General features: G+C 42.6%; 1 protein-coding gene across 14 annotated transcripts in view; it reads right to left on the minus strand.

Moving 5' to 3' along the window:
- The window catches only part of LOC124035800 (tight junction protein ZO-1-like), a 194,670-nt gene that overhangs the window by 146,995 nt on the left and 21,167 nt on the right, over positions 1-26,508 (minus strand). For 13 of the 14 annotated variants that reach the window (XM_046349559.1, XM_046349558.1, XM_046349554.1 and 10 more), the window contains exon 3: positions 13,349-13,676. In XM_046349559.1, the coding sequence (XP_046205515.1) occupies positions 13,349-13,676 (328 nt within the window). Of the gene's footprint in view, positions 1-13,348; positions 13,677-23,479; positions 23,912-26,508 lie in introns of those variants that run through there. The other variant, XM_046349556.1, reaches the window with a different exon arrangement.

The following is a 26,508-nucleotide window of genomic DNA, read 5'->3' on the forward strand; positions in this document are numbered from 1 at the left end:
TTGTCATCACCTGTGAGTATTGTTTTTGTTTATGGTGTTTGTGTTTATGGTGGGAAAAGGGGGAAACCAAGACAAGTCGCCCATGGGCATACACTACCCGTAGGTGAACTTTGTTAAATACACTAGTTAGAACTGGGCGGACCACCCACTGTATTTTTGGTTAGTTTTGTTAAAGTTAGTTAGTTAGTTTTTGTTAATTGTTTCTTTCCTTGGGTCCAGTAGCCCCTTTTCCTGCTCCCCCATTCGTGTGTTTATAAATAAACCTAGAGTTTGAAGATTTCTGTTGTCGTGGTTATTTCGTGCACACTTTTACTTTGTCACAATAATAATTTGCATGAGTTATGTTAAGGATCTCATTACCATCCCCCCTAGACTGTCGGGCCAAAAGGGATTCGTAACACATGGCAAGAACATTTTAGAGACCGGCGAACCTATTAAAAGGGATCCATCTTATTTCTCACCCTGCTGTGGTCCTCATTTACACACAGGTTTGGAAAACATTTGACATTTGCACAAATGGAATTAACCATGTCAACATGTATATTCACAATAATGTGTACAATAACTCAAACTGAAAATATATTTGAAGTATTTTTATGGCTGCACAATCCCCTCCCTCCTTATACAACAAGTAAAACAAGGCCATCCCCTGGGAGATGAATAAAACATCTTTATATTACCCTTTGTGACAGAGCCTGGGGTGAGGCCAATACCACGGACCAGAGCTAAGTGGGTCTCCGTGTACAGAGGCTCAGTGAGGCAGAACAAACGGTTCAAACTAGGGTTAGGCCATATTACAATATAATCGGAAATAAAGATGTTTGACAGACATTGTCATGGCAACGACGTCGTGATGAGGCAGATTTTTAATAGGTGATAGTTTAACCTATTTGAACATGACTGGCACGTCCGGAGTCAGGCAGCACACAATGCTTTGGATTATTCTTTTTATTGGGGAAACATACATTTTTTGTTGCCGCATTTTGAAAGCGCTGCTGTAGGAGCTTATGTGATGCCGTTGGGCAATAAACACTTCCACAATAATATAATTATCTATTTAGAAGTTTAACTTGTACAAGTAATGTTTACTGCTAATTGAATTGACAGTAGCCTAGTGTAGGCATATATTATTGGCCATTTTGTTAGCATGACTGAAAATCCTTGCTATCTATAGAATCTCTGCTCTGATTCCTTGCCTGTCGTGACCTTCCCGGCACCATTAGAAATGAATAGTTACACCGAGAGGAAGGACCAAACATCAGAAACGTGAGAGTGAGAGACAGCGTCTGTTTTTTTGAATGGTGGTGCCTTTAAGCACATAATGGATTCCTCTTATCGTCATTAAAAAGGAAACATCTATAAGTGCTGTAATGAGAGCTCATGCAACACTGGGGTGGTAGAGCACCTCCAGGGAATAATATGCAGTATGGAGGAGCACTGGCAGTAGAGCACACTTAAGGACTGTTCTCGTTCTCTTTGATATATACTACCGTTCAAAAGTTTGAGGTCACTTAGAAATGTCCTTGTTTTGAAAGAAAAAACATTTGTCCATTAAAATAACATCAAATTGATCAGAAATACAATGTAGACATTGTTAATGTTGTCAGTGACTATTGTAGCTAGAAACGGCAGATCTTTTACGGAATATCTAAATAGGCGTAGAGGCCCATTATCTGCAACCATCACTCCTGTGTTCCAATGGCACATTGTGTTAGCTAATCCAAGTTTATAATTTAAAAGGCTAATTGATCATTAGAAAACCCCTTTTCAATTATATTAGCACAGCTGAAAACGGTTTTCCTGATTAAAGAAGCAATAAAACTGGCCTTAGACTAGTTGAGTATCTGGAGCATCAGCATTGTGGGTTTGATTACAGGCCCAAATGTCCAGAAACAAAGTGCTTTCTTCTGAAACTTGTCAGTCTATTCTTGTTCTGAGAAATGAAATCTATTCCATTCGAGAAATTGCCAAGAAACTGAAGATCTCGTATAACGCTGTGTAATACTTCCTTCACAGAACAGTGCAAACTGGCCCTAACCAGAATAGAAAGAGTGGGAGGCCCCGGTGCACAACTGAGCAAGAGGATAAGTACATTAGTGTCTAGTTTGAGAAACAAACGCCTCACAAGTCCTCAACTGGCAGCTTCATTAACTAGTACCCGCAAAACAGTCTCAATGTCAACAGTGAAGAGGCGACTCCGGGTGTAATGGATTAATTCCTCTTCTTCAGAGGAGGAGTAGCAAGGATCAGACCAATGTGCAGTGTGGTAAGTGTCCATCATGATATATTTATTAAATCAACTGAACAAAATTTTTAAAAGTACACACAAACAAAACAGTCCCGTATGGTGAAAACACAAACACAGGATACAACCACCCACAAAACACAATAGAAAACAGGCTAACTAAATATGGCTCTCAATCAGAGACAACGACTGACACCTGCCTCTGATTGAGAACCATACTAGGCCAAACACATAGAAATATAACAACAGAACAAAACATAGAAAAACAACAGAATGCCCACCCCAACTCACACCCTGACCAACTAAAATAAAGACATAAAAAAGGAACTAAGGTCAGAACGTGACAGCGGGATGCTGGCCTTCTAAGCAGAATTGTAAAGAGAAATCCATATCTAAGACTGGCTAATAAAAATAAAAGATAAAGATGGGCAAAATATCACAGACACTAGACAGAGGAACTCTGCCTTGAAGGCCAGCATCCCGGAGTCAATGTTGATGTTAAGACTGGTGTTTTGCAAGAACTATTTAATGAAGCTGCCAGATAGGTAAGGATAATCTTGGACACAGGGTTAGGGTCAAATCCATCTTAAATCACCATGAATGAATTCAAGAAAAATCCCACTGTGTAAGAGTGGTTAGAGGGATTCAAACATGGCTGAACACAACAGAGATGAGCGCAGGCTTGCTCATTTGTGTATAAGCGTGCGTGTGTATGATATTTCACAGTAATCTTTGGATCAATGGTTTTGTGGTGAAAGATGACTTCAAACAAAATGAATGCACAACAAAACATTTTGAATATGAGACTTGCTGTGCTGCAAGTGTAACCAGTTTGGAGTTTTGTACTAATAATTCACCACATATTTGTGAAAATAGCACCAAAGCAATTGAAAACAATTTAAAATAAGGGTTTGGCTATGTTTATGGATAGTATTATCCACAGGACATTCTACTGTGTGTGTGTGTGTGTGTGTGTGTGTGTGAAATGCAGGTGTGATGTGCCTGTGAGCTTCTCAATGTTACAAACCACGTGATTACAGCCTAATAATGCACCACTTGTTAGGTAGGTATCAGTGACAATAACACATGCATTTGCAGGGACCCTAGAGGCTTCGGAGCACAGTAACGAGCATCTGTGGTCAATTTGAAAGGCTGCCAGCTAATCCAGACTCCATGTGCTGCCCGCCATTGTTTGTTTGTTTATTTTTGTGCTTGTTCTCCTATGTTCAGCAGACAAGAAGCACTTCATCTACGCCTAATGCACCAGACAAGGATGAATGCAATGTATTTCCCTCATAGATCTAGTGTATTTCCATGAGCTATATTTATTATATTATGATAAAAACAGACCTGAGTGAAATTGGCATCGGCTGAGTGTGAGGCAAAGGTAGTGTGTGTGTGATCATGTGCACGCATATACTTTTGTTCATAAATGTGTGTGTTAGTATGCAGGAGGCTGGAAGCGTGCAGTTGTGCTACCCTGGAGCAGGAGGCACCCGACTGCTCCACAGCTGGGCCTCTGACACGACAGAATCAGCCAAAGCAACACAGACAGACTACAGTGACTGACTGAGTTTACTAGGCTAACTGGGGTTATTGGCAGTGTATCAGCACAGTGATCTGCACTAAGAGATGCATGTGACCCCAAAGCGTAAAGCTCCATTGTGTTAATTGGACTGATTGTTCAGCAATAATCAGCTTACTGTGGGGTTGTTCCAACACCTCCTATTCTAGATGTTTACACCTGTAAAACAGGTGAATACTCACAAACACACACAAGTGCATACATCATCAAGTGCACACGTCTGCACACTCATACAAGCACACGCATTGCAGTTTTTCCACTGACTGATGTTTTCTAAGAACAAAGTCCCTGCCATGTGGGAGTTGTGAGTGATAAGATGAGTGTGTGAGTCTGCCTACACATGGGAAATATCTTAATCTATTCCCGTTTTTCTCTCATCCCTCAAACTGTATCCATGTCATAATCTCTACCCCTCCCTCTCATTCATCACCCTACTCCTCTCATCCATTCCTCATCTCTCTCCACTCTGTCTCTCTCTCTCTCTCTCTCTCTCTCTGCACTTAGCTCTCTCACTGGAGTATGCAGGGAGTCCTCACCTGCAGAATAAAATCATTGCACACAAAGGCCGCTGCAGTTATCAGTCATCTCACTACACTGTGTTTACCAAGGGGCTCTGCCTCTGTTTACTGTACCGCCTAACTATCATACACAGGTGAAGAGTGTGAAAAAAAGTTGCACAACAATATGCATTCAACTTAAATTTGTCTTCCGCATTTAACCCAAACCTGCTGAATCAGAGAGGTGTGGGGGCTGCCTTAATTGACGTCTACCTCATCGGAGGCCAGGGAGCGCTGGTTGTTGGGGGTTAAAATGAAGGCTCTTCATATACAGTACAGACAAGTCAATAACGCTCAATGACAGGTGGAACATTTCTAGACAACCAAAGGTGCTCCTTTGTCCAAAGTTAAGTACTGTATACCTGAAGTCATCAAGTGATCACAAATCTCCCCTCTCAGCTCATTAGTCTTTGGCAGAGTTTGTTTCAGTTCCATGGCATTGTTCTATATAATCCATCCTCTCTGCATCAGACATTGGCAGCTTCTTTGCATTAGAAGACAAATGGGGGAGCCGTAGGTTTTCCCTGAATAATTAATAACAGTATTCCCAGGTGAGTTACAGCTCCAAACTGCCTCCTTCTTACGGCATTCACCTTCTGGAGGATCCAGCACGAAAGGACCTTTTTTTCTCCTCAGCTAACATTTACAAAAATAACTGGAACGGCAAGAAAAACACTGCATTATGGAGTAGATCATTTTCTTAATCTATTATTCATGTTTTTATTCATGTTTTTGACTACAGGTGGTGCCTTCTGTAGGTGGTGCCTTCTGTAGCTCATAGAGCATGGCGCTTTCAGGGTAGTCCCCGGACCACCCTACGTAGAATGTATGCACACATGACTGTAAGTCGCTTTGGATAAAAGCGTCTGCTAAATGGCATACATACATGAGGGAGAAAATCATGCTAATGCAGCTACTGCATGTGAAGAAGCTAATGCAATGGCTATGAACTCTTGAGGTGAAATGAAAACGGTCTCATATTATCCTGTGATAGTCCCGAGAAGGAAAACGAGAGGGGATAGTGCCTAGAAGGCAGGGGACGCTATTGAAATATGGGGAGAGAACATGAAGTGATGCAGCGAGGAAGGAGAGATGGAGATACTATTATGAATATCTTCTCTTGAGTGTCTTTGAAGAGTAGCCTGATTGAAGGATGAATAGGAAACCATATAGAATCATTTTGATTCCCTTCCATTCTCTCTATCTCCGATCCCTCAATTCAGGTAGATTCACTAAAAACACATCTGGTACATTCTATAGAAATATCTAATCCAAATTTCACTGGTATATAGAGTGCATTCGGTAAGTATTCAGACTCCTTGATTTTTTCCACATTTTGTTACGTTACAGCCTAATTCTAAAATTGATTTTTTTACATTACAAAAACGTCAACAATCTACACACAATACCCTATAATGTCAAAGCGAAAACAGGTTTTTAGATTTTTTTCCGCAAATGTATTCAAAATAAAAAACAAAAATACATTATTTATGTAAGTATTCAGACCCTTTGCTATGAGACTCAAAATTGAACTCAGGTGCATCCTGTTTCTACAACTTGATTGGAGTCCACCTGTGGTAAATTCAATTGATTGAAAATGATTTGGAAAGGCACACACCTGTCTATATAAGGTCCCACAGTTGACAGTGCATGTCAGAGCTCCGGGACAGGATTGTGTCAAGGCACAAATCTGGGGAAGGGTACCAAAAACAATTCTGCAGCATTGAAGGTCCCCAAGAGCACAATGGCCTCCATCATTCTTAAATGGAAGAAGTTTGGAACCACCAACACACTTCCTAGAGCTGGCCGCCCGGCCAAACTGAGCAATCGGGGGAGAAGGGCCTTGGTCAGGGAGGTGACCAAGAACACGATGGTCACTCTGACAAAGCTCCAGAGTTCCTCTGTGGAGATGGGAGAACATTCCAGAAGGACAACCATCACTGCAGCACTCCACCAAATCAGGCCCTTTTGGTAGAGTGGCCAGACGGAAGCCACTCCTCAGTGAAAGGCACATTACAGCCTGCTTGGAGGCAGCTGAGGACTTTCAGAAAATGAGAAACAAGATTCTCCAGTCTGATGAAACCAATATTGAACTCTTTTGCCTGAATGCCAAGTGTCACGTCTGGAGGAAACCTTGCACCATCCCTACGGTGAAGCATGGTGGTGGCAGCATCATGCTGTGGGGATGTTTTTCAGCGGCAGGGACTGGGAGACTAGTCAGGATCAAGGTAAAGATGAACGGTGCAAAGTACATAGAAATCCTTGATGAAATCCTGCTCAGGACCTCAGACTGGGGAGACCCTAAGCACACAGCCAAGACAAGAGGAGTGGCTTTGGGACAAGTCTCTGAATGTCCTTGAGTGGCCCAGCCGGAGACCGGACTTGAACCCGATCTAACATCTCTGGAGAGACCTGAAAATAGCTGTGCAGCAACGCTCCCCATCCAAACTGACAGAGCTTGAGAGGATCTGCAGAGAAGACCAAAATACAAGTGTGCCAAGCGTCATGTAGCGTCATACCCAAGAAGACTCAAGTGAGTAAAGGTGAGTAAAGGGTCTGAATACCGAATTAACTGTTGTCTGTTTCTTTGGCAGCTGTCTATTGTTGTCTCTGATTAGGAATCATACTTAGGCAGCCTTCTTCCCACCTGTGTTTGTGGGTAATTATTTGTTTTCTGTGAGTGTTTGTGTGCACCACGGTTGCGTCACTGTCGGTTTCTGATTACCTGTTTTTTTGTGAAGGTTTCACTTCGATTAAAGATGTGGAATTACATGCACGCTGCACCTTGACTCATTTATGACAGGGAGTTTGAAGACGGTGAACGTGACAGTGTGTGTGTGCACCCGTACATGTGTGTCTGTGTAAGTGATGTCATGATACCAGAATTTTTACTTCGATACTGAGACCAGGTTTAGTATCACAATAATCGATACCATCACGATACTTGAAACCAAAATGATACCACAGCAAAACAAAGAAGCCGTATTAGTCAGTCACAGAATGGCACTTGATCCAGACAGATCTTTTGAGTTCAATATCATTACATCTGCAATGTTTATCAATTAAACAATCATACAATCAATTAGACTTCGTTTTTTAGCAATCTAACTACAAAACAACATAATGGTAATCATTTATTTTAATGGTATATCTATTGATAATATGAGTAACTCAAGATGTAGCCTAGGTCTATTCACAATTCACGTAAATGCATATTGAACAGTGCTATTAATGCTGTAATTTCATATAGGCCTACAGTTTTAACGGCTGGAGTTAATTTTGACTTGATTGGTGGGTGTGCAATTTTGTTTCATCTATCAGGCTTAAAGAGTGTTTTACAGTCTGGGTGACAGGGTACATGTTCTCCAGAGCCTCAATGGCCTTCCTGTTATACCCTGCAAGCCAGGCCCTAGGAAGGTTTCCGGTTCTTCAGTCATAAACACAATACAAGGCCTTTATGTCCTGGTGATCGTATGGCTCCACTGAACACAATTTTGAGGTTTCCTTGACTAGCGATGGGACACCCTTACATTGAAGAAGTGTGTAAAAGGAATACCCACAGCGAACCATTTAAACCACATAACTAACTCTCTATCTCCCTTTTTGTATTCCCTCCCAGGGGTCGTATGCTCCTCCAATAGGAGGGAAATGTTTCAGAATTTACATGTAATTCAGAGGAAATATCTATTGCTCAAGCTGGAGCAGGAGGTTTTAGCCCAAGGCCTAGCCTGGCAGTCATCTATGCTGGCAGTCAGTGTTCTTCACTGAAAGATTTGGAGCACCATATCACTATCACAAATGAGATTGAAAGAGAGAGGTAAATGTCAGAGAACCGGCAAAGAGAGAAAAAACAACAACAGTTCATTCGGTATTTAGACCCTTTACTCACCTTCACTCACTTGAGTCTTCTTGGGTATGACTCTACAAGCTTGGCACACTTGTATTTGGGGAGTTTCTCCTATTCTTCTCTGCAGATCCTCTCAAGCTCTGTCAGTTTGGATGTATTGTGTGTGCATGTATTAAATTACTGATCTTGTTTTGGCTGATTTCACGAGGCTGCAGATGAAAAACAATATGTTTACCTTCCATTTTGGACTTATTTTATTATACTGATCAGCAACATTTGTATAGAAGAAGCAATCTCTTTAAGACCCATGACGTCATTCACACACAGAGTCCGTTCAAGGCTCGAGCAAAGATAATCTTGACTGGGAGAGACATGAGGTGGGGGAAGACGAAGTGAATGAATGCAGTTTTTGGTGACAATCAGCTTAGTAATCAGCAATATTTTGCGTTATGGTTTGCATATTATCACAAACAAGGTACTCTAGTGAATTGATGTTGGCTTCATCTGTAAGCTAGCAAGGAAATGTAGCCTACAAAAATCTTCTTGCATTGTAGTGTTCTAGCATGTACTTGACATTGTTTTGGGAAAAGTTCTGCCGTGTCGCATTATTCAAGTGTGTTAACTTCAATACAGAATAAGTGGTGATACAGCCCAGAATCCCATGTGAGTTCAGTGGTTCTTCATGGCAGGCTAGAGCTAGCAATGAGCAAGTTGACCAGGCACGGGGCTCTCGCGCTATGGTGACATCGGCTGCGCTGATAGACAGACTTGATACACTCTCAATCAGTAGATGACGTGAGACACATTTGATAGAAGTACCGAAAGTAACAAATATTCGAGTACCAAACCATTTTTCATGTTCTAGAATCAAAAAAGCACAGAAGTTTCACTATAACGTGCAACACTAGTGCATGTGTATTTCTGGATTTTAGCTTTAAATACTTGATATACTAGAAGTTAATGATTACATGTATGAGGAATGTATATAGTGGGGTCAATGGGCTGTCTTGTTAGACTTCAGTACAGCTTTTGACATTATCGATCATAGTCTGCTGCTGGAAACTGAAGTGTTATGGCTTTAAACCCCCTGCTATAATGTGGATAAAGAGTTACTTGTCTAACAGAACACAGAGGGTGTTCTTTAATGGAAGCCTCTCAAATATAATCCAGTAAGAATCAGGAATTCCCCAGGGTAGCTGTTTAGGTCCCTTGCTTTTTAAATTTTTCACATGCCACTGACTTAGAGTAAAGCCAGAGTGTCTATGTATGCGGATGACTCAACACTATACAGCTACTACAGCGACTGAAATGACTGCAATACTCAACAAAGAGCTTTAGATAGTTTTAGAGTGGGTGGCAAGGAATAAGTTAGCCCTAAATATTTCTAAAACTAAAAGCATTGTAACACTCACTAAACCTTGAACCTCAACTAAATCTTGTAATAAATAATGTGGAAATTGAGCAAGTTGAGATGACGAAACTGCTTGGAGTAACCCTATATTGTAAACTGTCATGGTCAAAACATATTTTTATTTTACCTTTTATTTAACTAGGCAAGTCAGTTAAGAACAAATTCTTATTTTCAATGACGGCCTAGGAACATGCATGTCAATCTCTCCTGGCTGAAAGTGGAGGAGAGATTGACTTGATCACTACTTTTATTTATGAGAGGTATTGACATGTTGAATGCACCGACTGGCACACAGCTACAAACTACTGGCACACAGCTTGGACGCCCATGCATACCCCACAACAGGTCTCTTCACAATCCCCAAGTCCAGAACAGACTATGGGAGGCACACATTACTACATAGAGCCATGACTACATGGAACTCTATTCCACATCATGTAACTGACGCAAGCAGTAAAATTAGATTTTAAAAAACAGATTAAAAAACACCTTATGGAGCAACGGGAACTGTGAAGCAACACAAACATAGGCACACACACACACACGATAACATACGCACTATGCATACACATGGATTTAGTACTGTAGATATGTGGTAGTGGTGCAGTAGAGGCCTGAGGACACACAGTATGTTGTGACATCTGTGAATGTAGTGTAATGTTTTTAAAATGGTATAAACTGCCTTAATTTAGCTGAACCCAAGAAGAGTGCAGCTAATGGGGATCCATAATAACTACAAATGGAGGTTGGATAAGAAGTATGGGTCTGGAAAGTTACTAAGTGAGGGAAAAGGCAATCACTTGGCTGCGGTCACTGATTGGATAGCTGTAGATTAGTGAGGAATGGGGGGCGAGGTCAGGTCAGATGAAGGGAGAAGTAACAGTTCCATTACACACATCACTTAACTTCCTACCTAGCAACAAAGATGTATTGTCTGTCTAAATGTACAAGGAGGAGGCTCAGTCTAATAGGAGAGTATAAATACTTGGTTTGAGCTTTCACTAGTTGCCAGTTAGTTTTTCACTCTGTTTGTCAGAACCTAACAGTACGTGTGTGAATGGGTATCCAGTCAGGATAGCCATGCTCCTCTGTGCCACCTAGACCAACAGCTGGTCCATTACTGCCACCTCCAGCTCCACCACATCAATAATGAATTAACTTCTGTAAAATGCAAATGGTGCTTTTTCTAAATTTAGTCATAATGAGTACCTCTCATGCACAGACGACAGGCCGGCTGCTGTGTAGGTGGCGAATAATGAGCCCCTACCCAGACACATGAGGACAGGCCGGCTGCTGTGGAGGTGCCAAATTATGAGTCCTTACCAAAATACATGATCTCCCAATTACATCCTCATCAAAAACACAAAATAAGCAGATACAGCTGTTAGTTTAGGCTCCTCTTCCACTGGGTAATGTCTGAGTCTGTGTTTGTATCAAGGGGATTCTAGTGAGGGTGGCGCAGTAAACACAAGATGTGTCATGACAGGTGTTACATCTAAAGGAAGTGCAAATCTGTGTGTATTTATGTAAGGTGAATGTTACAAAATGTTGGCTATGTAAGAGAGTTGGCTGTTTTGAATGCATGAAATGTCCTGTGTGTTCCAGTGGCCCTAAAAAGCAGCATTATTATGCATTAGTGGCAAGTTGGCATGCTCTCACTTCATAAACCGGTGGTTGCTTTTCCGACACCCATCCCCCTCTCCCCATTCAGAGCAATTCATATGAGATGACCAGAGAGGAGAAACCAACTGCCAGCCAAGCCAAGCTGCTCTCAGCTACTGCAGATTCCCAGGGTTGTCATGGTTTTTAGAGCTTGATTCAAGCAGCTTACCATTTATCAGATTACTCTTTTTTAGAAGAATAAATCACTCACTCAGTCAGCCAGGGACATATGGAATGCTTTAGGTTTCACAGAACTCAATGGTAAACTGACAGAAGTCACATATTGCATAACTGAAGGTGTGTGTGTGTGTGTGTGTGTGTGTGTGTGTGTGTCGCTGAGAATGATTAACAAGGCTGCATTGCACTGCTTCCCTTTCCGTACAAGCTTTCTATAATAACTGGTGTGCCATCTCTGAGAGGGGCCACATAATAACTATATACAGAGCCTTCAGAAAGTATGCACACCCCTTGACTTATTCCACATGTTGTTACGGACTGAATTCAAAATGGATTAAATAGATTTTCACACCCATCTATCTACACACAATACCCCATAATGCCTAATTAAAAAATTGCTAGACATCAAGTCTTTCCATAGATTTTCATGCCAATTTAAGTCAAAACTGTAACTAGGCCACTCAGGAACGTTCAATGTCGTCTTGGTAAGCAAATCCTGCTGAAATGTGAATTTGTCTCCCAGTGTCTGTTGGAAAGCAGACTGAACCAAGTTTTTCTCTGGGATTTTGCCTGTGCTTAGCTCTATTCTGTTAATTTTTTTATCCTCAAAAACTGCCTAGTCCTTACGGAAGACAAGCATACCCATAACATGATGCAGCCACCACTGTGCTTGAAAATCTGAAGAGTGGTACTAAGTGATGTGTTGTGTTGGATTTGCCCCAAACAACATAATGCTTTGTATTCAAGACATAATGTTAATTTCTTTGCTATATGTTTTGCAGTTTTACTTTAGTGACTTGTTGCAAACAGGATGCATGTTTTGGAATATGTTTTATTCTGTACAGGCTTCCTTCTTTTCCTTCTGTTTTTCATCCATCCTCAGTTTTCTCCAATCACAGCCATTAAACTGTAACTCTTTTAAAATCACCATTAGCCTCATGGTGAAATCCCGGAGCGGTTTCCTTCCTCTCCGGCAACTGAGTTAGGAAGGACGCCTGTGTCTTTGTAGTGACTGGAAGTATTGATACACCATCCAAAGTGTAATTAATAACGACACCATGCTCAAAGGGATATTTAATCCATTCTAGATTCAGGCTGTAACACAACAAAATGTGGAAAAAGTCAAGGGGTGTGAATAATTTCTGAAGGCACTGTACTTACAGACTATCACTGAGTAAGTGGGAGGCTTCCAATTGTCAGTGATATATATGTCTATAGTAGAGCCTATAGAAATCAGTTCAGCCTGTATCGGTTCAAATAGCAATTGCTTTTCATGTATGAGGACAGAGATCAAAGCTTTGCTTTACACCACACTCCATTAGAAAACCTCCCTAAGGGAACCAAATAATGCAGCCAGGTGGTTGTATCTTTCCTAACAGTTAAAAGGTAGCAGGCTCTATTTACAAATATTTTAAAAAGGGGTAAAATATCAACTTAATTTGCTGATGGTGAAGAATGTACTATTTGTCCCCAGATAACCATGAAGTTACATGACAATATTCTTGATTTAGTTTAATAACATACCCCTATGAATATTAACTTGTACGCACTTATTTGAACTTACCTGTAGGCACTTACATGAACTGAAAAGCCCATTTGTACAGTAAAGATAGTCATCAGGTTTGACATTTTGTCAGGGAAAGATGAAAACCATTTCCCTTTTAAATGGTCTCTTCAGTACCTTTGGTAATAGTTAAAGTTTGCTTAGATTCATGACCAACTGCAGGGGTTTTAGAGAATAGTATTTAATCAGCATTACGATAATTTATATTATCCATGAGTTTTAGGGTGACACATTATCCATGTCCTCAGTTAACTATAATTAGAAAGCAAACACACACATTTCAGCCCGTTTAGAACTTACATTGGAGTCGAGCAGGTCTATGCTGTCCAGGCTCTTGCTGCGGTGAATACGGCCCTTGATCCTGCGGAGGGAGGGCTTGCCCTGGGTCATGGGGAGCGAGAGTGTGGAGGTGGCAAACATTACACTGCATCCTCCTATAGCACCAGAACCACACATAGCACCTGCACGAGCAGCGGCACGAGCAGCGGCACGAGCAGCGTCACGAGCAGCTGCAGCATCTTCTGCAGCTGCTTCTGCTGAATCCTGAGCTTCCGTAATGGCAGCGGATGAAGCCGCGGTGCCTATCCCTGTGGCACCTATCCCTGACAATCCATCTGTGGGAGTCACCCTGGAACACAGAGGGAGACAGAGGGACAGAGACACCACATTAGTGTTCACATACAATACGTACATACACAATCACCACTACACCACACACTTTCAGAATGGATGGACAAAGCTCACAACTGAATAGAAAATAGATCGCTACGTTTTCTTCTCTTAATGGACACTTTTCCCTGTTGGGTTGAGTAGCATTCAAGGCAAGTGTGCATAATTGGGTGTAATGTCATGTGACCCCTGGGGGACTGAGGTATGGAGCATCCTTCCTACTCCTCCATTATTCAGCCAGAGCTAGGCTCTACCATGCACCGCCACACTCTCCCTCTGAAGAGAACCACTAGCTGAACAGAACCGCCAGGGACCAGGGCTACACTCACCCCCCCACAGACCCCCAGCCTGCGGGAAATCCAGATGTTGGAGAGGATCGGGGCTTCTGGAGGGTGTTCCGTCACAGCGGATCATTTATGCGGCTGCTGCTTGGGGAATCTATAACCTTTATACTCATATCCGGTCCCACAGTCAAACAGCCTAAAACTGCTATAGCCCTCTGAGTTTAGGAATCAAACAGGCGATGTGAAAGCTGTGAGGAGGCGAGAGAGGAAGTGGTATAACTCTGTGTCAAAGATTGTAGGAAAATCATGATTAAGCTCCTAAAGGTTTGTAATTGGCTCTGTAAACATGATTTGAAATGGCTCCAACTACAGCTGCAGCAGCACTAGAGCTCTGGGTATAGAGTGATTTAGTGACATTACTGCAATACAATAGTGCTGACTACCTAGCCCTCCCTTCTGCAAGCTGATTAATTATTCAAGTAATGTCACGGCATGTATAGTAAGCACTTTCGACCTGCATAAAGTTAGACCTCAGGGCTGCACTGATACACATCTCCTTTGCTTTTGTGAGCAGTAAATGGTATGGATCGTGAAATGGGTCTTTTGAGAGGTGATTCTATAAAGACAACAAGACAGGGTCGAATCTTCTGCTGTTACCGTTTATTCACAACGCAACAAAGCTCCTCACAAGAAGAAACATTCTTTACATCGAATTCAAAGAAAAACAATGAGCATCAAACAGAGCATAAGACCAATATAATAAGTGCCTTGTGCATGCTGGTACCACTGACTGTGTCTCAACAGATTCAGAAGAGATGCAAGATAAGAGAGAATAGCACAGAGGCCTGTTTTATCTCTGTTGATTCGTGATAGGGCCATACACATGCTGATGTATTCATGGGCACTGAAGTTAATGGCTCCCGAAACCAAAAACCTCTAGGACAAGCCTGGGGACTGCCTCCCCTCAGTGCCCTGCCTGGCATCACATTCCCTGCTCTGGCCCCGTGATGATGGCTGATGGGCAGCAGCCCTGATGTAGAGGCTGGAAGCTGCCTGGGCTTCTCTCCCATGACCTCTTCACTCCCCCGCTACTGACCATCCCAGCCCACGCACACCAGGGATTTACTCTCAAAGCTACCAGAGTGCTCACTCACTCACTCACTCACTCACTCACTCACTCACTCACTCACTCACTCACTCACTCACTCACTCACTCACTCACACACACTGCATTCAATCTGGAGGAGCATCTGACAACCACAATCCCAGAGTCTTACTGTACATAGCAGCTGTGAAGGGGGGACTCCATTCATACAGCCGAGTGGCAGCGTAGAAAGTCCTGTGGGGTTCTGGAGTGAATTTCTAAGAATGAAATACTTACATTCAGATGGATGGTATGGCACTGTAGCTGTGCTCTCTCTCTGCTCTGATACAGGCTATGGATGGAGCACTGATCATGGTACAGTACCTCTGGGTCAACTGGCCTATGCAGAGGGACCATGCAGAAGCTCTATGTGATACACTCTACTAACCCACCTACATGAGACTAAAGCACACAGAAGAGTCCTTGTGAGAGTGAATACTTTGCGAACTATGTGTTCCAACGAAACAGAAATAAACTTGCCGCATGTGCAAATATGGACTGCTTTCCTTGCCATTGTGGAGTAATGCAGCAAGATTTTGAGCAGCTTAGACTCAAACACTGTTTGTCCTATCCCTTGTGTACCCTTACAACAAACAAGGCCTCAACTCTAAGAAAAAATGAATATAAAAAAAAATGTAAGCAGTAACTCTTGCGAGAGGTGAAGTTTATGAATATTACATGAAGATTTGTCCAGAAACAGAGAATCTGAAGAGGACTGAAGAGGTCATCACAGCATTTTACAGACAACCTCAGCGTGGTTCTTGATCCACACGTCTTATACAAGCCTGGTCTCATAGACTAGACGTAACATAGTAAATGTAAATCCTAGACACTCAAGTTAGTCTGATATGTTATGGTTACATAAGACAGACGAAAGTAGGGTGGTTGGTCCGGGTAGATTGGTGGATGTATAACGCGAACGTCTCGCAGGTCCTAATCCAGGCACTTGTCATCTCTTGTCATCTCCCGTCTGGATTACTGCAACTCGCTGTTGGCTGGGCTCCCGGCCTGTGCCATTAAACCCCTTCAACTCATCCAGAACGCCGCAGCCCGTCTGGTGTTCAACCTTCCCAAGTTCTCTCACGTCACCCCGCTCCTCCGTTCTCTCCACTGGCTTCCAGTTGAAGCTCGCATCCGCTACAAGACCATGGTGCTTGCCTACGGAGCTGTGAGGGGAACGGCACCTCAGTACCTCCAGGCTCTGATCAGGCCCTACACCCAAACAAGGGCACTGCGTTCATCCACCTCTGGCCTGCTCGCCTCCCTACCACTGAGGAAGTACAGCTCCCGCTCAGCCCAGTCAAAACTGTTCGCTGCCCTGGCCCCCCAATGGTGGAACAAACTCCCTCACGACGCCAGGACAGCGGAGTCAATCACCACCTTCCGGAGACACCTGAAACCCCACCTCTTTAAGGAATACCTAGGATAGGTTAAGTAATCCCTCTCACCCCACCCCCCCTAAGTTTTAGATGCACTATTGTTAAGTGACTGTCCCACTGGATTTCATAAGGTGAATGCACCAATTTGTAAGTCGCTCTGGATAAGAGCGTCTGCTAAATGACTTAAATGTAAATGTAAATGTAAATGCAACCTGATGGTTGCGAGTTAGAATGTCATCTCGGACAAATTTGGCATTTTAGCGTATTAGCAACTTTCAATTACTTACTAATGTTTAGCTACTTTGCATCTACTTAGCATGTTAGCTAACCAATCCCCTAACCATAACCATGACCCTTTTAGCTAACCCTTTAACCTAACTCCTAAACTTAACCCTTGCAAATTGTCATTTGTAACATATCATACTAAATGGAGTGTCTCGGATTTCCATACAGAATAATACGGAATGCTTTGAGACAAGGTTGCTTTTACTGGGTAGTGAATACATAACATTACGACATCCTGGAGCTTTCGCCCCTAAACATCTATTATGGATAGTCTCTGATTCAGCATTGACGCATTTTAAAAGACATGGATATAGTTATATCATCACCGCAATAGCGCTAATGGTTTTGAAAAGCGGCAGTTTAAGTCCACTGTCCTCACCATGCGGTTCACATCATACCCAGCTTGTCCAGTCACTCAAATAGGACAGTAGGTATTTTGGAAGCACTGGTACATTGGTAGTGATAATAATGATGACCTATACGTCTTTGATGCCAGATACACATTTTAAGATAATCAGTGTCGACAAGGTGAACTAATTATCAAAAACAATATGGATGATTAGATTTGACATGATTCGGTAAGTGGACATTAGAAAAGCTAAATGACTATTTTACATCATCAACATGGCCTATCTGGGTAGTCAGTGAAAAGTGATACCTGACAGCAGTGCTATATGTCCTTGACCTTGGAACACAGGAAGTAAAACAAATGTGCTGTGGGACTGAATGGTACAGAGCAACACAGTGTCACAACTAGCACACTGACTGATACATACACCCTACAGCACAAGTGTCAAACTCATTCCAAGGAGGGCTGAGTGTCTGCGGGTTTTCGCTCCTCCCTTGTTCTTGATTGATGAATTAAGGTCATTAATTAGTAAGGAACTAGTGCTTAAAGATGCACTATGCAGAAATTGCTCCGCCATTTCCTGGTTGCTAAAATTCGAATAGTTCGCCTAATTTCAGTTTACGTGACAAAACAAGCAAGTATAGTGTAGAGAATCATTGTTCCATCTAAACCACTGTAAAATATATTTTCCATAACCAAGAATATTGTATTATCAGCTGTTTGAAGCTGGTGTACAAAACCAAAAGACACAAAAGCTAAACTTACGAACAGGAAGCATAGAAATAGCACACACATAACACATCTACAGCTTTTTAGACTTGCTTTCAATGACACTGACATATCTAGAACTCACATTTCTATGTGATTTTGGTTGGTTCGCACCAAAAAGTGACATATTGCAACTTTAAGCAAGGGAAGCATAGAAATAGCGCACATGGAACATATCTACCTCTTCGTAGACATGCTTGCAATGAGAATGACAGATTTTTAACACACATTTCTATAAGAATTTGGTCAGTTCGCACAAAAAGTTACATATTGCTCTTTCAATTGAAAGGAAAAAACAAAAATGTGCAGACACTCCTGCCCTACAGTAACTACCTTAAGCTACTGGGTCTAGACTAGCTCCATGGTTCAGCTGTGGGATGAGTTGACTTCATTTAATCATTGTCGTGATGATGAACAAACACATCCTTAGGTCTTATGTCACATTCCGTTGACCTTCACATGAGAAAGACATTGCTTTTGAAATTGTTCTCAGCTGTCTCGAAAAACACATTCAAAAGAGACTGGATTGTAGCTACACAGATCATAAACATGAAAGCAACAAACGCATGTCTCTATTTTCTGTGCTCTATATATAAAATATTAAACTATCAACTCCCTGTTCAGAGTCTATGCATGGAGTGTCAGAAAGGTTGGGCATAGGACTTGAGCATATAGCTCCATAATCAAAGCACAATAGTTCTGTTGGACTTTATTTATGCTATTCAACCTTGAGTTTTTGTAGTTATTTCGTTAACCTTGATTTAACTAGGCAAATCAGTTGAGAGCAAAGTCTTATTTACAATGACGGCTTACCCTGACCAAACCCTAACCTGGACAACGCTGGGCCAATTGTGCGCCGCCCTATGGGATTCCCACGGCCGGTTGTGATACAGCCTGGAATCTAATCAGGGTCTGTAGTGACGCCTCTAGCACTGTGATGCAGTGCCTTAGAACGCTGCGCCACTAGGGAGACCCAATGCTTAAGAGTTACGAACAAAGCCAGCTTGCTGTATAGCCATTGTGTCTATATCCAATGGGAAAGGACTAGGGCCTTCAGCATTACAATGTTCAAGTACCTCTGAAGTATTTAGTTATGACCGTTCCTCACACAGCGTGCACCCTGCAGAACAATCGTCTGCACTTAACCGAGACAGCAAAGGCCAGAGAATGAGTCTGATACCTCTGTCTCAGGCTTTTCTGTTGGAGGAGGAAGAAAGAACACAGCAGACACATCAATAACTGTATCTGGGCCATTACAGAAACTCACTGCACTGAGAAGGCCTATGTTTCATCCTGTGAGCCTGAGAGAGCCTGAGAGGGCATGAGAGGGCCTGTGAGGGCCTGAGAGAGACAGGGGGACTGAGAGGGATTCAGAGAGACCGAGAGGGATTCAGAGAGACTGAGAGAGACTGAGAGGGACTGAGAGAGCCTGAGAGAGACTGAGAGGGACTGAAGGACAGTACGGTCAGCACGTGGTCTACTATTGACCTAACATCCCCTGAGCTCCACCACTACAACACATTACTCATCCACTACAGGCTTCATCCCTCCTGGAGCGTGGGATGACTAGAGAGGCATTTTGCTGCATCCCATTTGCATCCCTGAGATTTACAATGTCATGATGCATTAAAAAAAAAATAAAAATATGAACGGGCCAAAACAAAGCAAAGCATATGAAACCAAGTGGAAAAGATAATTGGGGAGAAAAAAACGCAGGCGTTATTTAAACTCATGAGGTGGCCAGGAGAAAGGACGCAAGGCAGGTCGGATCAGAGGGATCGCCACCCTGATTAGGTAGGCTAGACAGATGGATAGACAGATTAGGCATTTAGACCTGCATCTAACATGACAGGCCAACGGTCACATCTGAACACTGTGGTGACCCCTGTGGAGAGGCACATAAAGACCCACCATCAACACAGCACACTGTAGCCACAAGCCTCATCTTTCCTGATCACTTCTCCATGTGCAGTAGATCCTCCTTATTAGAGAAAGTGAAACACTTACAATAAAAGCACAGCTTGGCGTTATGTCTGGTAATGGAGTGTAAAGTGTATTAACCCAAGTCCAGGTTGACACTAGGCTCTGACTAATCGTGTGTACATGTAATGTAAGGGTAATAATTGAACAGTAGGGCAGGAACATCTGCTCAGCATCTGGGTGATGGGGGATCTGTCCATGGACTGCACTGAGGTGACCCTAACCGGCAAGGTGAGAGCCGCAGGGCATCTCACTGTGAGCTAAGTCCAGTTCGGTTTCTTTCTCTTTTCTTACTAGAAAGAAACAGAAAAAGTAGGGTAGTTGAGTCACCTTGTCATACTTCTTAGACTCGTGATCTATTCACTTGAGAAAGCTGGATGTAGTCCCGTAAAGAGAAATATAAAAAGCCCAGTCTAGAGGACATTACCAAGTTCATATGAGAAAGGGACATGTGGTTAGCTAGTTTGTCATGTCCTCCGGTGTTTGTGGTCCAGTGACTGATTCCATCTTGTCAGCCTCCTGTGAGTCTTCATGACAGGCATGATTCATTCTGGCCGGGAGAATCTTTGACTCACAGTTATGCTTCTCCACGTCTGTATCTTCCTGGAGGGGATACATGTCTGATAGGTCTTGTTGTCATTGCTCCTCCAGTCAGGCTTTTTTAGGAGCAATGATCGCAGTTACATTACCATGAGGTCTTGAAGGCCCCGAACATGGGCTCTGTGCTTGCTGAATTAATGCACCGTTTGTTGGTCTGTGTGTGAAGGGAAAAGGACTGTTTTTGGGCATCAACTACACAAATTCAGCGAATGTATTAATATGAGAGAGAGAGAGAGAGAGAGAGAGAGAGAGAGAGAGAGAGAGAGAGAGAGAGAGAGAGAGAGAGAGAGAGAGAGAGAGAGAGAGAGAGAGAGAGAGAGAGAGAGAGAGAGAGAGAGAGAGAGAGAGAGAGAGAGAGAGAGAGAGAGAGAGAGAGAGAGAGAGAGAGAGAGAGAGAGAGAGAGAGAGAGAGAGAGAGAGAGAGAGAGAGAGAGAGAGATATATAATTCAATTCAACGGGGCATGGACTCTACTAGGTGTCGTAAGTGTTCCACAGGGATGTTGGCCCATATTCACTCCAACGCTTCTCCCCATTCAAGTTGGCTGGATGTCCTTTGGGTGGTCGACCATTCTTGATACACACGAGAAACTGTTGAGTGTGAAAAACCCAGCAGCATTGCAGTTCTTGGCACAAACCGGTGCGTCTGGCACCTACTACCATACCCCGTTCAAAGGCTCTTAAATATATTTGTTTTGCCTATTCACCCTTGAATGGCACACATACACAATCCATGTCTCAACTGTCTCAAGGCTTAACATGTGTCCTCCCCTTCATCTAAACTGATTGAAGTGGACATCATTAAGGGATCATATATTTGACCAAGATTCACCTGGTCAGTCTATGTAATGTTTTGTATACTCAGTGTATATTAACAGCCATCCTCCTATCCTTTTTAATATGGTCAGTGTTGGCTCCACTTAGAGCACCCTGCTGTGTATGATAAGCCCACTTACAACCGTCTTAAATGATGCCTGATTCAAATGCCCCCCCCATGAGGTGAAGGCACTGTATGGGGCACTGTATGGGGGTGGGGATAGGGGCAGCCACAAGTCAATAAACCCAATTTAATCTGTTCCCTTTAGTGCCATAAACCAGCTGAGAGGAGATTACAACCATTCTGGCCAATGACTCAATGCAAAACAACAGGAAGTTAGCCTAGCAAGGGCTAGCTGGCTTCTGCTTGGGGCAGTCCATCAGGCAATATCGTAATCTCATTTTAATGGGTATCCCCCTCCCCCCACCATGGGATGGGATGACCCTGAGACCCATCACACAGCACGGCCTCTCTTAAGGGAGCAGTGTCAAGAAAAGAACCTCAGTGCTTGCTGCTGCTCTCTCAACACTAGTGACAGCATTCACACAAAGAAAGGAGGAGCACATTCTAGAAGAGAAAACATTCTTCCCACTCCCAATCTGAGGCTTTTTGACTGCTGATCTGGAATCTTCTTCACACAGAGTTGGAATGTTTTCATAAACATGATGTATTTATCCTGAAGCAGTAAGGGTTTGATTTCATGATAAGGTGGTTACTAAGACACTAAGTAAAAGGGTTTCGGAGAACGACCAAACACAGGTAGTTGACAAGACTTTGTCCTGGTCTTACCGTGACTACTGCAGTACAATACAGAACCACTCCACGTTTCCATAGGTTGAACTTGAACTAAACCACTGGGGTATAAGGTCAAGTGAATATAGTATGGTGGTCACATCTGGATGGACGAATCGTGTACTGTGTAATGGACGGATGGTAAATTTGATTATTTTTCAATCTGGTTATCAACAGACCGGTGGGAAGGCTGAGATGTAGACACACCACAGAGAGCGTGACAGGGGTTCTGATGATTAGATACACCCATCAACAGGAAATCCTTCCAGTGATATAGCTTACCGTGCACCAGTAACTCCTGTTTTACAGTAGTATTGAACAATAACTGATAACAGAAGGAGATCATGTTTCATGCTACATATTTTCATGCTATTCATTTGAATTAGATGCAGAGAGCAAAAAATGAAGTTAGCAATAATTGTTCAGATTTCACAGGGTAGTATTACCATTTCTAACAAGGGTGTAATAATGACATGGTGAGAAAGGAAGTGGACCGTGTGAAAGGCAAATGTACTGGAATTAGAAATGCCACAAAGACAGGGACAACATCGAGTCCACACAGTATTCATCAGACTAAAATATAATGTATCCGACATATTTGACACATTGTGTCTAGATAACAATGCCTTTATTACTTACTACTTTCACCTGGTCTTTCATCTTTTCTGGATCATTCTAGATCATCACAGTTAATGTGTGATTTCTTCCTCTGAGAGGGATGTGCCACCACTAGTTCACCAACAAGACAGAGGCACAGATACAACTGGAATGTAGTGGAATTACACCCCCCCCCCTGCCCAATACAAACATATTATAATGTACAATACAAACATATAACCATGTACAGGCAATCTTTCTGTCTGAAAAACTCAGACAGATTACAACCATGTGCTACTGGCATTCTATCACCCTGCCCAAATTACACAGTGTAGGCACAAATACAGCCAAGTAGGCATAAAAATCTCCCTGCCTGAAACACATACATGACAGATACAACCATGTATCGGCACCGGCTAACAATCCCCCTGCCCAGAGAACACATATACAACCATATACCGGCATACAATCTTCCTCCCTGCCCACTACCACAGTCATGGCAACAAGGAGCACAAAGAGGGAGGCTGAGCTGACTTCCGCAAACAGCTGCTGCTCATCCTAACTAAGCATGTCATAAAGAGAGACTCCCACTCTCCTTGACAACAAAGCTAACAAGATAATTGTTGGCTGTGTGGTTCCTCTCTCTGTCTCTCTGTCTTCCTCTCCGCTGTCATTAGGTAAGAGTGATACGGTAGACTGTAGATACACGATGCTATACTCCTCTCCTCAGCATCACCCCGGTTCCCCACACGGTGAAATCCATACTCACCACATCTGTCTCTTAGGAGGGATGCAATTGTCTCTGTTGACGGCAGTCACCCCCATAGCCATCTGCATCACCGTTATGTATTGCTGGTACTTCATTTTGTCCACCACTACTAGGAATCCACACCACAAACCAGTTTATGGAAAACATGTAATTTCTATTCGCTGGCATCCGCCTGCACCACGTCTTCCTTGTTCAGCATCAGAACGCCATTTCCAGCGCTGAAGGACTGACAGGGAAAACACTCCCCACGGAGCTCAACAAAAGGTACCATGCCGCTGCAACCCATGTCTGCAATGACACCCTAATCTCATTAGTGCTCAAGAATAGATGGTTTATCCATTCAATGTTAGTCAGGACCACAACATTGTTTTGTTGTTCGCCCTCGAGGCACTTTTCTTTGGAGAAAAAAAACTCTAGCTAGCGAAACGCTGCAGCGGCACCCAAATGTCCGTGTGTGAAGTAGGAGAGAGTGTGCTGTGTGTGTGTGTTTAACGAGAGAGAGAGCAGGAGAGCGAGGGAGAGAAAGGGAGGGAGAGTGGGTGCATGTCGAGAGCTCAGAGGGGTTCTTGTCCAATGAATACATCTCGGCATTTCATTTGGGTGCATGAGATAGTTTTTTTGTTTTCTCAGAGCAAACCTATGGTTCATAATTAAACCCTGCAAAAAGGGTCTGTATAAAAACTTGATTAATGGGCTGATCCAGGACTGCTCCCAGACCGGTAGTTTTATACCTACTGAAAGGAAGGGGGAGGGGGAAGGACAGCAGAGGAGAAAGGTGGGAGGGAACAAGATACATTTTTAATACATCTCTTTTCACATATTCTATTATCAACATGTTGATCACATCAAAATATAACATATTTCATTAAACATAAATCATTAAACATTTCTTCCAACCCTATCTATTATATAATATATATATATATATATATATATATATATATATGTATATATATATATATGTTATCTTACATTTGCAGGTAACAAGGCAGTAAGTGAAACTGAAAAACAGGGTTTGCTTCATTTGTGACAGCTGTCTACCTACCGACCTTGTTGTTTTAATCTCAATCTTTTTAGTCAGCCAAACCCTGCTCCTACTGAGGTCTGAAGGACAGTCACCATTATTCCATCACTGGCGTCAGAGTTCAACAACAAGGCTAATTGGGAAAGGGCTCTGAGAGGGGAGAACGCAACATTCATTTGAATACAGAAACGGTTTCTAAGTGGTTTACGAACACAATACTATGTATAGCTTTTGTTATTTACTGCCCTAAACATACAGTTCTATGTTGTTTTTCTGTCCTGACGCACAACGATGTAACATCAGGAGGAGTCTCCCTTAACTACAGATCCCTGACTGTCTGGTCCCAGATTACAGATGATTAGGAATCTAAAAGTGGATTGAGTTAGATTAGCCAGCCGACTGCACACAGATTATTGTATACCGTTTCTGTTTCTCATCACACAGAAAAACAAACCATCTCCACAATGAGACAGTTCTTCTCTTTTTCCTGTACAGATATATTCCCCTCTATTATTCTCTTCTGATACATCCCTGCTCAAGAGTCTTACATAAAAATCTCATAAGAATCAGAGGTCAAACCAAGCAGTCAGCGGTCAAAGGATCCCCGGTATCTCTGGAAGGACCGCTATTTTGACATTGATTCAATGTCCAATTCTAAGCAACAGTAAACATGTCTAAATCTTCCGAGACAACAAGAGGTGGAAAACACTATACAGAACACTAGACTTAAAAGGCCTGTCCCTTTCCGGTCCGACGTGTGTAAGATACTGTTTCTCTCTCTGCAGCTCTGTGATCTCTGAGTTCATGATCCTAGCACTGGGACTGTTTCAGAGCCCCTCGGCCTCCTGGGAAGGACCATTAACCTTTAAAGGTTAAACAAGTCTCTACGTCATGCTACAGCTCATTCATTTGAGCACAGCCACTGGACTGTATACACCAAAACATGACAACAACAGGATTGAATTGTATATACTGCAGTTATGGATATATAATATTCAAAACGGCTTGTGAAACTGACGTCAGTGTGGTGCTAACAGTATATCGTCCTCCACTGTCCCTGTCGCCATACTGGACTCAATCAGTGATCCTCTTCTTTTCAAAACATACGCGACCGCACTAATTGACAACATACACGTATTTTGCCACATACTATGCTAACATGCCATGTTGCCAAAAGAAGAATAAAACATGCAGTCGCTTGGCTAATAATACATTCAGGGCCAGTGAAAGGCTGCAATTTTGTGTCCGCTGTATGTCTATGGGCTGTACTCTGGGAGTAAACAAAGTGCCTGGCCAATCACATTGAGGGATGGGGCAGGATGGCCTGTGTTTTAAATGGATGGTAAAGGTCTTTTTTTTCAATTGAAAATTTGGCCAGGGCACTAGACGTAACAGTTAGTAATCTTTCATTAAGCGCTAAGGGATTCTTAATGACTAAGCTGAGCCAAAATCTCCTCTACCTCCTCATAAAGCATGTCACTGCAGAGGAACATTACTGCCCATCAGCCTGGCTGGGAGGGGGAGAAGGGGTCTGATATCAGATGCCAATATGGATAGGCTATTGTGCAGAAAATATTCCTTCAATGGGCTAAATGTAACATGGACTACGTTAGGCCTACATACAAATGGGCAAACATCAAATAAAATACAATTATATTTGGCACATGTGCCAAATACAACAGGTGTGGGTAGACCTTACAGTGAAATGCTTATTCACAAGCCCTTAACCAACAGGTGTAGGTAAACTTACAGTGAAAAGCTTACTCACAAGCCATTAACCAACAATGCAGTTTTAAGAAAAATAAGTGTTAGAAAGTATTTACTAAAATAAACTGAATAAATAAATAAATATAAAAAGAACAAATAATTAAAAAGCAACAATAAAATAAGTAGTGAGGCTATATACAGGGGTTACCGGTACAGAGTCAATGTACGGGGGCACAGGTTAGTCGAGGTAATTGAGGTAATATGTACATGTAGGTAGAGGTAAAGTGACTATGCATAG

This window comes from Oncorhynchus gorbuscha, linkage group LG05 (assembly GCF_021184085.1).
Source record: "Oncorhynchus gorbuscha isolate QuinsamMale2020 ecotype Even-year linkage group LG05, OgorEven_v1.0, whole genome shotgun sequence".
Taxonomy (NCBI): domain Eukaryota; kingdom Metazoa; phylum Chordata; class Actinopteri; order Salmoniformes; family Salmonidae; genus Oncorhynchus; species Oncorhynchus gorbuscha.